Genomic DNA, 14,642 nt, shown 5'->3' with positions numbered 1-14,642 from the left:
AGTTTTTAACCCAGCCAATATGCAGCCAGGATGAGTGACATGATGTATGTTTGCCAGTCATCAGCTGGGTTGCTGCATGGAAGCTCTGTTTTAACATGACCTCTATAACAGGAAGTCTCCCATTCCTCCTCTTATTTTTCATGAATGTGAGGCTAATTACCATGGTAAAGTTCGAATCTGTTTTGGTTAGACCATATTACTTAAGACCTAAACTAGGTTAAATGGGGTCAGAGAAGATGAATGTCTAAAAGTGGCTTGTGATTTGGTAATTTTGAAAAGGATATCTAAAAAACACAAACAAACAAAAAAAAGCTCATTTACAACACTTATGAAGGTAAAAATAAATTACATGAAAAAAACAAGGTAAAACTAAAGATTTATCACCAAATATAGGCTGAAATGAGAACATTCCAGAAAAAACCTTCAAAATACTATAGTCGAATTCCTGTTGTGGCTTGTGAAATACAGTATTATCTAAATTTTCAACTTTTATTAATGCTAGCTAGGCACTTAATCAAAAATTACCAATTTGACCATATCTGTTTATTCTCCTTTCTGTAATATCCAAATTCCCCCCCCCCCGTCCTCTTACCCATTTGGGAACCCCTATCTATCCTGATAAAGGACTGTCATGGAAATTTGGTGTACTGTATTAGGTAATTCTACCTATGTCTGTATGTGGCCCAATGCTAGACTTAATTATACGTACCACACTGTGTATAATTTATGAAGGCACCACTTAATAAGGCAAGAACTTTCACAGGCGTCACCATAGCTTATAGGTATATATCATTTAGAACTTAAATTACCGATTTAAAAAAATCTTCAAATACCCTCTACCCACCATCTCGCAGGCGAAATGCTTCCCTTGCTCGGCGTGTCCGGCTTCGGAGTTACCCAAATCTGCACTCCAAAACTCAAAAACAAACAGGTGCAATGACGCTGGCCGTGATTTGTTCAAGTGGAAAAGTTATATTGTACTCACAAACTACAGAATTGTGTTTACTGTAAAGGTACAACAGCTTCCACCCGACTTAAATTATAACCCATATGAATAAATCTGTTCGGTATTAATCTAAAAATTCACATGTGTAAGCTATCTGTAGGCAGACGCAATAATCCCGTATGGGAAAAAAAAAAATGTTACTCGAGCAGAAGCACTCAATACCTTTTACAAAATATTTATATTCAGATACGGTCATTAACGCGAACGTTCGCGAATGCTCGCCCGGTGGCCATTAACATATTTCAAATAGAATTTTGGTTCAAAAGATTACAAAAATTTTCCGACTAATTATAGCAATACTTCTTTATTGTTATAGTTAAATGATTGAAGATTTGACTGACCTCGTTGTCTATTTTCTTCACGAGTCCACCGTCGCCATCTTTCAGGTAAATGTTTCTCATATTTATTGACTTTTTACCATTATTGTATGTTTATTAAACTACTGTGAGTACTTATACCATTTATAGGAATTCTGGGGAATATATTGGTGTTAGATTGTCTATGTATTTTGTAATTATTGATAACGATATACAAATTCGAGGCTTACACTACGGTAGGTAGGCAAGTTTCAGTCCATATCAGGTCGTATTTATGTTTGTTGCTGGAGAGGGACGCCTTCATGTGGTAACACTGATATTACCGCGAAATGGATCTGCCTACGGTAGTTGTACAAACGTCCCACAGTCCCCTCCCTGACCCCTAGAAGGTGGATGGTCGACAACAGTAGAACTTTGGCCAGCAGATCACCATAGCACTTCAGCATGGCAAGTTAATATTCTGCCATTAATCAGTTTCAGGATCAACTTAAGAAATACATAATTGGAAAGAAAAGGTTAACTTTTAAGGATGATTGGAGTTGAATACTTCTGGTCTTTGGTTCCTTCTTCCTTAAAAAAGCTGATGGTGCTCATTGGCTAGTAAATTATCTTTTAATGACAAGTGAATAATATAGCCCCAGGCCCTTACACTCATGATGAGACAATGAATCAAAATAATAAAAGTCAAGCTCTGTGTCTTACCTGGATGGCCTTTCCCCAAGGAATTACTGGTGTACAGACAAGAGTATAGAAAGGCCTAAAACTACCAATGTGCCAGCTTAAAAAAAAAAAAAAAAAGAGCAGAACTATGCTGTAAAGTGTATTGTGCATAGCTAAAAGAATAATCAGGCCCATTATTCAAATAACTTAAAGCCAATGCCTGTAAAGTCCAATTTCTTCCAGGTCTACAACTGAGGAAGGTAGAGAGTTCCAAAGGTTCACAACATGAACAGAAAAAATGCTTGTGACAGTCAAGGGAGCAGTGAGTATGTGCTGACTTTTATATGTGACCTATGGTTCCCACAACTGGAGCAAACTACGGGCATCAATGGATGTCTGGCCATGCATTATCTTCCAACACTCTACAAAACAAATCCAAGGCAAAAAGTCTTGCATGATAAGGTAAATGGTCCATACCTGAGATATGTTTTGTCCACCTACGTTGAACAGACTCAGGTAGTTTGATATCATCAGTGAAGGCTGTATTCCATACCTGCTGTTTTTCAGGAGTGATGGACTGCAGCTGCTTGTGATTCTCAGCTCTGACCACCACCACAATGTATTTCTCCTAGCGTTTTCTTTCACCTCCACATCCACACCACAATGCTTCTTCACTTCCTCATTTGTCAGTCACTCTTCCCATGTAACTCTACAGTATATGTTCCTCTCAGATAATGCATCTCCACTACTCTCTCTCTTGACTTGTGTCCTTCCGGCAAGGTCCAAGCTTCACTTCCATATGCTTTACCGGTAGTTGGTATCACAATACAGTGATGCAGCATCTATTTTAATACCAAGCCCATTTCCCTATTCCTTATCACTGCTTGAAAAGAGCCAACAGCCTTTCTTCCCTGTTGTACCCTTTCAAGCAGTTCATCCTCTAAACTTTTACTCGTCACACTACCCAAGTACTTCATTGCACTCACATTTTCATTTTCCTTACCTTCTGTGCATTCAGTGACTTCATTTCTCTCAAAGACCATAACTTACCCTTCCCAACATTAACCTTTAGCTTCCATTTCTCACACTTCCAAACTCATTCACCAAGCCTTGCAGTTCCCCTTTGTCCTCACTTAACGATACAGTATGGCCTGCAAACAACAGAACAGGAAGTTTCCAAATGCTGCCATCTCATTAGGGCCACTTCAGCACCCACTGCCCTACCTTGTATCTCTTATAACTAACTCCATAGGGCCACTCCAACACCCACTGCCCTACCTTGTATCACTTATACAGTAACTAACTCCATAGGGCCACTCCAACACCCACTGCCCTATCTTGTATCTCTTATAACTAACTTCATATGTACAGTAGATTGAACAACCAAGGAGACATGACCCATCCATGTTTGAATCCAACATTCAGATAGAAAAGTTTACTCACTTCACCATCCATGTGCACTGCAGCCTTATCTCCCTCATACATACTCTTCACATCATTCAGCTGCTTCCCATTTACTCCATATGTTCTTAACATTTTCAGCATGTCATATAATTTGGGAATTTTTATTTTCATCATGTAAGTTGATTAATGTTACAACAGGAGTTAGAGTATAAAAATATACAGTATATAAAAACATTGTTGTGATGAAGATTGGTATAGATTGAGATGGTTTGGGCATGTTGAGAGGATGGAGGATGACAGTTGGGTGGAGAAGGTGAGAAGTATGAATGTCGGGTAGGGTTGCAAGAGGCAGACCAAAAAAGACCTGGGATGAGGTCATAGAGTGTGACCTCAGGGAAAAGGTGCTGAATAAGGAGGCTGCCAGAGATCAAGCACAATGGAGAGCTGCCATTAGGTGACCAGGGCCATTGCTTGCAAGCATGTTAGAGTCTTTATAAATGATACAGTGTTACTGCACTTGCTATTACTGTATTCTTCTCCTATGAATATAACAAATATTTTTTTTAATGCTTGCATTAAGAGAAATCTGCCAGGAGTCACCCCCCCCCCCTCTTTTTTCTTTTTCCAGAATGCTGGGTCTAGACTTGCATATGGTTAAGTCTGATTTCTTTCTTTGTATTGAAAGGCAGATTAATTCAGTTTATGGTGAAAATTTTGTAGTGTAGCTACAGTATGCAGCAGATCAGCTCCCAATTCCCAAACTGTCTTTCTCTATTTCCTTGTACCTGTGATCTCCAGTCTTTTAAATGCAGTGTGTCCAGGCATCTTTGAAATGAACAGTTCTTGAATTTGACTTTTTGTTATGTTACTGTATTTATTTATTTTTATTTACTTTTTTTTGAGGGAACGGTCTTGCGGGCTCGTAACCTGTGGTTCCTTCTTCCATGCATTAAAAGAAAAAAATGAAGTACGTGCTGCCACCAGTTACATTTATTACCCAGTAAACTTAATCAAGGTTCAGAAGGAAAGGACTAATGTGTAGTATATTTTTCAGGCACAAGAGCTGAATGTCAGCTGTGGAAACCGCCTTGAGAGAAGGGAGAGAAAGGTGAGAAGAAGAATCCCCAACAAAATTGAAACTGTGGTGGACATTAACCCCACCACCAGCCTCTGCTCTCTGGTAAGTGTCTGAATGTGATTCCATTTTTTTCTCGTTATGGCTCCAGGCCCACCTGGATATGAGTCTGGTGGTCTGGCTGATGTTGCTCTTCTCCAACAGTCCAGTTTTTGAATAAGGGGTTGAGGGAGGTTTTGTATTGGTCCTACTATTCTCCTGCAGTACACCATCCTCCTTTTTTTGGAATAGGAAGCTTAAGGAGGTTTGTATATTGATGCCACCAGATGAAGACATCTCTCCTTAGTGTTTTTTTTTCTTTCTTTTTTCTTTTTTTTAACAATCGGTGGATTTATACAAACCAAGTTTTTTTTTTAATCATTCTCCTTGCAGGGGGATTGGGAAGGTGTTGAGGGATGTTTAGATAACTGGGCAGCTCCACCACTCACACATCAGTGCCACAACATGAAGGCACCTTAGGTTAAGTAAAATAAGTCTAGTGTGGAACTTTGTATTGTGATATGTTTTATATGTGCTGCCATCAGGAAATTTTATTCATCATTGGCAATTGTTAGGAGTGTAATTCTGTATGATAGTGAAACCTGGACAGTAAAGGAAGAGGATATTCTAAGGCTTAAATGTACAGAAATGAAAATGACCAAGTGGATGTGTAGTGCATCCTTGAATGCGAGGCCTGGTGGGGGCTAGGTTTACGATGGAAGAGTTGAGAGGAAGGATGGGACTGGATTGTATATTTGATTCCATTTCAGGTGGCTCTGTACCTGTAATCTAGGAAGGGATTTCCAGCTCTGGATTGTAACCATATTCCAGGAACCATTTTACAGGGTGAAGTGGAGCTAACTATGGTGCTTCTGTAAACAGGGTGGAGAGATGCCAATGCGATGTCCATCCAGGAACCAAACCTTCACACTGTTCCCCACACAGTTGTTGAATTTATACAGGGGTTTTATTCACCCCTGTGTAGAGTACAACTCTTATGTGTGGGGAGGTTCCCCACATACAGCTCTTCTCAGTACGGTGGAGTCAAAGGCTTTTCATCTCATTAACTTTCCTCCTCTTACTGGCTCCCTTCAACCTCTGTCTCTTCGCCGCACTGATGCATCTTTATCTCTTTTCTATTGCTACTTCAATGGTCACTGTTCCTTTGAACTGTCTGCTTGCATTCCTCCACCTTTACAACAGGTGCGTAGCACCCGTGTTGCAGCAAACTCTCACCCCTTTTCTGTCCAACTCTCTAATGCAAGCATTAACCGTTACTCCCAGTCCTTCATTTATGCAACAGGTCAACTCTGGAATTATCATCCTCTGTCTGTATTTCCTGCTAGCTATGATCTACAGTCTTTCGAACGCAGTATGTCCAGGCATCTCGAAATGATTGGATCTTGAATTTGGCTCTCTCTTGTATTTTGTTTTTCTCTTGGAAGGGACAGTTATTGCGGACTCGTAGCCTTTGGTTTCTTCTTCCTAACAAAAAAAAAAAAAAAATGTCAATTGTATGGCAGCTAAGCAACAAAAAGTATTATGATACATGATACGTGTTTTTACGTCTTGTTCCTCAAAACTTACATCAGTTATTTGAAAAATCAGTAATATACAACATGCAGTACCACCAAAACTTGTACACATACCCCATTTAGGGTAATTTACCCATTCCCCAACCCCTGATGTAAACTGTAGCCAGTGTATTCTGTATGTGGATTTTGTTATTATCACCCCAGGTTCATCCAGACTGCATACTGGATTTGTTTTTTATTAGGTACTGTTTTTTTTATAAAGACTTATTTCACATTTGGTACTGTCATGTAATTTAACTCCTGTTGTTCCCAAATCATATTGTTCTTGCCGCCATCAGATACTTTTGTTACTAGGTGCATTTAATCAAGGTTTTGAAGGAAGAGACTAATGTGTAATATATTTTTCAGGTGCATGAGTTGACTCAGCCATGGAAACTGCCTGCAGAGAGGGGGAAGGAGGGAGAAGAAAGCCAAATTAATACCAACCAGATGCCAAATTAATACCAACCAGCTGCCTCATTAATACCAACCAGCTGCCAAATTACAGTAATGGTAACCATCTGCCTCCACGGGTAAGTGTCCGAATGACTTTTTTTTTCCCCTAAGCCCATCTGGATGGGAAACCAGAAGATACCTTTCTCCTGCAGTCCACCATCCTCTTTTTATGGAATAGGGAGTTGAAGATGAGGGAGGGGGAGACTGAGGATGAGATGGAGGAGTGGAGATGTATATGAGAGAGGGGGGGGGATGTGAGTCAGGGGGAGGCAGTGAAATGGCAGGGGACAGGGCAACTTGGGGGCGATTTCTTTGTGGCCATCCCTTAAGGGATTAAGGTGTCTGGCTATAGACAGATAGTGTAGATATACCAGTACTCAAACCTGGGACCTCTATCACATTTTGGTGTATACATAATATCTCAATTATCTAGCATTAATCAGTCAGCCCCCATTCTGGATATTACAAAATGCTGGATATTGCTTTTGTTCCCCCAGTTGACTGTTCATACAGTGTTGAGCCGGATAATGTTCCACTACCCAAAATTACCCATCTCAACCCTCGATTCTAAAAACTTTCCATCAATTTTACCTTTGAATAAAAAATTAAAATCAAGCTTTTGGTTCCTTCTGTCTTGCATTAAAAAAAGTAAATAAATAAATAATATCATACTGTACTCACCCACTGTTGACATTGATGGAGGGTAGAATAGTACACTATGCAGTACAGTGCACTTAATCCCATGTGGTCTAATGGTGATTGGCTCCCACAACGATTACTCCAGCTACTTCACAACACTGGGGGGTAGCCACCGCGTGGGTCACAAATGCACAACGCACAGATGCATCCTTACTATCTGGCATCCACAGGAGAGAATGAAAGAGCTGGATATTGCCTAATTTGCCAGAGATTGTTATAATAGGGCTGAGCAAAAAGTGTTAGGTATTGCATTGGGCCAGACATTGTGTTGTTGGAAAATTGAGAAATTACTGTATTTGATTTTTTTGCTGAGTAGATAAAGATGATTGGATGAGTTTTGTATGGAGGAGTACATGATGAGGGTTGACACCATTAACAATAGTCTCAGATATCTGGCATAATTCAGCCAACCCCCCTCCCTCCCACAAGATGTTGCAGAATGCCAGATATTGCCTCAGTACCTTACCCTCAATTGGCTATCCATTCGGCATTGAGTGGGATAATATGTCATCACCCTAAGCTGTCTGTCTTAACCCTCTATTCTAATAACTTTCCTACAACGTTACATCATCATCTAGTCCCGTGTTGTCCCATGAGCAGCATAGAATCTGGGGCAAGGCAGGTTGGTCCTGGTATTAAAGATGGGAGTGACCAGCATCACTCATCCCTGAGTGATATTCTGTGAGCAGTAAATCTCGATTACTCCTTGGATGTAAACCATTGTAAATGGCTTCCTGGTGTACAGGAAACCATTTAGGTTGTCTCTCAGTGTAGAGTCACCCATAGACAGAAGGAAGAGGAAACATTGAAGGAAAGAAAGACAGTAGGGAAAGGAAGGAAGAGAGGAAAGGACAGTCACTTGAGTGCGGCACTACATCGAGTGAGTGGATGGTGAGTGCCCCCACGTACCACAAACAAAATTACCATGAGTAAGATATTAAAATCAGGCATAAAATACAATGCATTGTTGATCTATCTATCTTTTGCCAGACGCCTCAATCCTGTAAGGGGTGGCCACAAACAAATTGCCTCCATGTCGCTCTGTCCAATGCCACTTCACTGCCTTGCTTCCAGTTCACACCCCCCTCTCTCATAAACCTCTCCACTCCTTCCCTCGATCTCATCCTCAGCCTTCCCCTCCCTGTCCCTCCCTCCATCTCATACACTTTCCTCGTTAGTGTCTCGCTCTCCATCCTCTCGACATGGCCAAACCACCTCATTGTATTTCTCCTATCACTTTCTATCACATCAACAGCCACACCACAGTGCCCCATCACTTCCTCATTTGTCAGTCTGTCTCTCCATGTACCTCCACATGCTCCTCTCAATTAACTCATTTCCACTGCTCTCACTCTTGACTTATGTCTTTCCAACAAGGTCCAAGCCGCGCTATGTTAGAGTTGGTAACACGATACTGTCATGCAGTGACTTTTATAGTTCCATGCTCACTTCCCTGTTCCTTATCACTGCTTTCAAAGAACCTGCAACCTTTCTTACCTGTTTTACCCATTCAAGCACTTCACCCTTTAAACTTCCATCCATACTCATCACACCACCCAGGTATTTAAATGCACTCACATTTTCCATTTCCTCCTCATCCAGCCTCACTGTACATTCAATGACTTAACGTCTCTAAAAGACCTTAACTTTGCTCTTTCTGCATTCACCTTTAGATTCCATTTCTTACACACACTCAAACTCATTCATCAAGCCTCGCAGTTCCCCTTCGTCTTCACTTAACAATATAGTATCATCTGCAAACAACAGTATAGGGAGTTTCCAAACACTACCCTCTCTTACTAGGGTCGCTCCAATATCCACTGCCCTGCCGTGTATCTCTTTTATAACCCCATCCACATAGGTCTACAGATTGAACAACCTTGGGGAAATGATACATTCTTGTTTCAGTTCAACATTCAGATAGAAAAATTCAGTCAGTTCACCAACTACATGCACTTCAGTCTTAGCGCCCTCATACATACAGTACTCTTCACGGCATTCAACAACTTCCCATTTACTCCATATATCCTTTATACTTTCCATATTCCTTTTCTGTCCACCTGAAGGCCGCATACAACTTTTTCCCTTCTCTAGAAACTTTTCCACTGAAGACCTAAGAATGAATATCTGATCTACACTACCTCTTCCCTTCTTAAAACCTCCCTGTTCTTCTCCAACTAATTCCTCTGTTATTCCCCTAACTTGGTCAGTAAGTATCCTACCATATACTTTTCCCATGACACTAAGAAGACAAATGCCCCTGTGATTACCACACACTTCTTTTTCCCCTTTTCCTTTGTACATGGGAATAATTATACCTGACTTCCAATCCGCCAGGACTTTACCGTCCTCCTAGGCCAGTCTGTCCATCTTCCATATCCATTCTGCTACTATCTCTTCCCCATGCTTCAGCATTTCACCACAAACTGCACCAATTCCTGGGGCTTTCCCCATTTTGACTTTCTTCATTGCTTCTGCTACCTCCATCCTACTGATTCCTTTCTCTCTTCTCATTTCCCTCCTCCTCCCAGCCATTCCCCAGCCACTTATACTCACATTACTTTCATTCTCCATGTTCAACAATTCCTTAAAATGTTCTCTCCATCTGCCTACTTTTTCTCCCTTCTCCACTTGCAATATACCATTTTTATCTTTCACTCCTTGACTTACTTCTTTGTCACCCTGTCTAACTCTCCTTACCTCTTTCCAGAACATTTTCTTACAGTCCCTCCACATTACACTCAAATTCCTTCCAAATTCCTCATTCACTGTCTTCAAACTCTTCTAACTTTTTCACCTCTCTCTTCCTCTCTGTATATTGATACAATACATATATTACAGTACATAATATAATAATACATATCTTGAATAATATATATTGTAATCATATACAGGTATAATTATGAGTGAGCGAGGGCAGCAAAGTCAGATCAGGCCTCCAGTTTCGGCACCTCCTGCTGTCTGCTGAGCTGAAAGGAGTCAGACATCTTCGACCTACTCAAATAAGGCAACTAAAATTACAGACAACTGGACAGCCTTATGCTGCTACAGGGTATATAATGTGTACCAAGACTCATATCCTGAGCGTGAGCAAAGGTATGTAGACGCTGCCAGCTGTAGCAGTGGAAGGTATTATGAGATATTTTTTAAGATATGGACTGCAGGCTGGAATTACTGTTCTTTCATAGTCCACCATTCTCGTTTAGGGAGATTGTAAGGGAACTGAGGGATGTTGGTAGAATTTGGCAGCTTCATTACGTGATCATTACCATATGAAGGTGTTTTTTTTTTTCCAGCACCAATAAAAAGAGTGTGGAAAGAAATGTCACTCTGTGTCATTTGAGAAAGAATAGTAAATATGGAATACAAGATAATGCTGGCATATTGTTGTTGGCAAACTTTTGCACATGACTATATGTTACATACAGAAAGTCGATTATATGATACAAGTACTCAGAAATACAGGGTGGTCCATATATAACATATTCGATTCTCCTGTGTTTTTTCCTTGCTTTCTTTACCATACCTTACCCCATCCTGAGGTGGGAAGATGAAGTTGGGATGACGATTATGATCATGCTTATAGTGATGATTGATGTGGAGAATGGCTCAGTCAATATTGCCAATGTCTCACCTGCATTATTTTGTACTTTCTGTTACTCCTTTTATCTTTATAGTGATTGCTTGTTTGCATCCATTGATTGCACTCCAACATCCACTATCTTACCTGTTATCCCCTTTTTAACCTCATTGAACAACCACAGAGACAAATTTTTGTCCATGAACAGATATATTTCTCATACTTCACTGGCAAAATAAAATAACACTGTGGCTCAACATCCTTTCCATAGAACTTCTTCATGACAAGCGCAGTATATCTGTATAGTTTCAACTTGGCATTTACAATGGAACGATGGTAATTAATGCTCAGTTAAACTGAACAGAGTATGGTTGAGTAGCTCTGTTAAAGTAGCCAAAATACCTGCATTAACCACACCTGCAGACTGAGCCATTCCCACATCACACTCGGTTCAGTAAATTGTGGGTTGCCGTTGCTGTGGTCATGGATTCATCTGTAGTAGTGTAGTACCCAAATCACTTCTTTGAAATGATTTGTCGTCAGTTTCAGCATTTTTGCCGATGCAGTGTTCGCTCCCTGACTAAGGAAAACAGTGTCAGTATGCATTTGGTTTTTGGATATTGTGTAGCATAGATGTTGGTGCTGATCATCATTGACTTCGTATACATGAATAGCACATTGAATGAGGTGTTCCTAAGCGAGCTGAGAAATTTGGTTAAGGATGCCAGTATGCACATGGAATTTTCCAAAATAGACTGCCGGTAGTACAGTGCACATATGTCTGGAAAAAATATATATATTTTGGAGCAAAAGTTTTATCCGTTTGAAGCTCAAGCTGCCTGCCTCTTCTTTCATTAAATTCTGGTACAGTATTTAGTTTCTGTACCATTCACTGCAGTTCTTGGGAATAGTTGATGAGCCTGGGACCGCAACAAAAGGCATTAGTAAAACTTTAAGGAGTTAGCAACCAGAAAGATCATAAATAAAATGCCTTTTTAGCTAATAATAAACATAGATATTTTTTCATTTTTAATCCAATATGAAACACTGAGATTGGTTTTGATGTATTTTTATGCCTGTTTTCTTGTGTTATTTTTTGCATTTTTAATATTGCCATGTTATAGTGATGTACTGCACAATCTGCCACAGGAAAGAATACAGTTTCGTTGTTTGGAAGATATTAATATGCAGTAGGTCTGTTCTGGAACCGTCTTCCTGAATCTCTACTGTATTTCTCTCTGCTCATGACCTCCAGTCTTTTAAATGCAATGTGTGCAGGAATCTCAAAATTGATGGATCTTGGAATGAACAACATTGCAGTCTTCCTTCCTTTCTACATTGGAAAAAAAAAAAAAAAAAAAAGCCCAGAATAGCACTTAGAAATGTAAAAATAGCAAGCATCCTCAAATTAATGTTCCGTCATTTATGTCAGAGAATAACAAGCATCTTGAGTTGTTTCCTCTCGTTTATGTCATGAGATTAATGAGCATCTGGTTTTGTGTCCCTTCATTTATGTCAAAGATTAATAAGCATCTTGAACTTTCTCTACTTTTGTGGAAATCTGTATTGTTAATGTGACTTATGTATTTCTGAATTAATATTTTTTCATGTGGCCAGCTGTACAGTACGTTTTCTTATACTGTAGCAATGTGCATAGGTTTATTTATTTATTTATTTTGTTTTATTCACATAAACTAAGTCAGTTTTTCACCTGTTGATCATTAGCGTGGTCAATGGTCAAATGCAGTCATACTGGAGAGCTAATTTGACTAGTAGCCAAGGAAGCTCATGCTTTCCTCATCACTAAAGCTTACTGAATTTTGTTCACTGTTGACCTAATATTCATGTTATAAAATTTGCCTGGTTCTCTCAGGGGAAAACAAACTGACAATAGTTATGTACGTGTTTTTACATTTTTATTTATTGATGTGTAACGCTATAAGATTTCTTTCCACTGCAAAGTAAACTCCCAGTTAACATTGCCACATTAAATGACAAATGTCAGTATTTGAGAAGCAGAACTCTGGCTGAATTTAAGCTTTATATTTTATGGCATCAATTGACAGCATGTCACTAACCACACAGGAATGTTCAGCAGAATGTTCTACGGTACTACAGTATGGTGAATACAGCATACAGTAACAGTATATTTTACCGTGAAGTACAGTACTGTACTGTATTTAGGGTTGTTTTATCTTTGTTTGAATAGTATACAGTACAATTTTTTTTTTTATAAGGGGTTATGCAACCACTACCAGGGCGTGGGGGATAGTACTGCATTAACTGAAAAAATAAATCATTCAGCATGGCTTTGGCTGATTTATTATAGATAATTGGGGGATTGCTGTATTCCCATTGAACTGTGGTACTGTATGTATTATTTATTTATTTATTTATTTTTTTTATATGTATCTAATAGTGTGGAAAAACGTGCAAAACTAACCGTCCCCAGCTATTTTAATGGCGTATGGAAATATGTTGGTGCCCCACTGGATTGAAGTACTGTACTGTATTTCCTTAAACTGTGTGAGTTTCAAATCACATAATGCAGTAGAAACTCCCTTTTCAAATTTAAAATTTGCTCTTTTTTAATTCAGAGGATGACATAATGGGTTGTTATTGAGTACCAGAAGAAAATGATAATGGGAATCAACTAAAGGATATGTGTCAGGAGAGGAGGTTGTGTGTTTGTAATTCGTATTTCAAACACAAAGATGCACATAAATATACATGGTATAGAGGAAACGTGGATTGTATTGAAAGAAGCCTGATTGATTTCGTGCTCGTAGAGAGGTCAATGTTGGGAATGGTTGCTGATACAAGGGCTGTGAGAGGACGATGTGGAGGTCAGTCAGATCATATGATTGTGGTATGCAGGATCAAGCTGAGAGAAGAGCAGTCAGAGTGAAAGACTGAAAGTTGAGAAGCTGAGGATCAAAGAAGTGGCAGATGATTCCAGTACCAAAGTAGAGGACAAGTTAGATTCAGTGAACTGGAATGAATTGGATGTGGGCAGCCTGTGGAATGCATATAGGGATTGCATAGTTAGGAATGCCAAAGAGGTGTGTGGTGTGGCAAGAGTATCAACAAAAAAGAAGGGTACGGCATGGTGGGATAAGGAGGTTAAGAGAGCAGTGGAGGAAAAGAGGAAGAAGTGGATAAAGTGGTTACAGGATAGGGGTTCAGTTGAATTAAGAACTGAGTATATCGAGAGCAAGAATCATGTAAAGAGACTAGTGAAGAGGAAAAAGGAGGAGGTAAATGATGATTTGGGAAGAAAAATGATTGCGAACTACTCTGAAAATTAGAAGTTATTCTGGAAAGGGGTGCGGAAATGTAGAAGTGAAAGCAGAAAGAAATGTGATAGTGTGAAGGATGCTGGTGGTAGGGTGCTATCCCATGGAGATGAAGTAAGGACCAGATGGAAAGAATATTTTGAAAGCCTGATGAATGGGAATAGAGAGAGTAGAGTGGCTGTAAACATGATTGGTTTTTGGGCTGTGCAGAGAAGGAATGCAGTGCCAGGAGACATGACACTCGCACAGGTGAAGAGCGCTGTGAAATGGCTGAAAACTAGGAAAGCAGCTGGGGTTGATGAGGTGTATGCAGAGATGCTTAAGTGTACTGGAGAGAGTGGAATGAAGTTCTTGTTGGAGGTATGTAAGAAGGCATGGATGAGTGAAACTGTGCCCGCAGAGTGGAAAAAGGCTGTGCTTGTACCCCTGCACAAAAATAAAGGTGAGCAAAGTGAGTGCAAGAATTATCGTGGCATAAGTTTATTGAGTGTGGTAGGGAAGATATATGGAAGAATTATTATAGAGAAAGTAAGAGA

General features: G+C 39.8%; 1 protein-coding gene across 1 annotated transcript in view; it reads right to left on the bottom strand.

The window, feature by feature from the left end:
- The window catches only part of mtDNA-helicase (mitochondrial DNA helicase), a 41,422-nt gene extending 36,624 nt beyond the window's left edge, over positions 1-4,798 (bottom strand). The window contains exon 1 of the mRNA XM_080280562.1: positions 4,620-4,798. Within this exon, the coding sequence (XP_080136688.1) occupies positions 4,620-4,798 (179 nt within the window). The remainder of the gene's footprint in view (positions 1-4,619) is intronic.
- Between the last annotated feature and the right edge of the window lie 9,844 nt (positions 4,799-14,642).

This window comes from Coenobita brevimanus, chromosome 85 (genome assembly GCF_032717465.1).
Source record: "Coenobita brevimanus isolate Jiangsu-jjx chromosome 85, ASM3271746v2, whole genome shotgun sequence".
Classification (NCBI taxonomy): Eukaryota; Metazoa; Arthropoda; class Malacostraca; order Decapoda; family Coenobitidae; genus Coenobita; species Coenobita brevimanus.
Note: the sequence above shows the minus strand (reverse complement) of the source record. Positions and strands in the feature narration are given on the sequence as shown.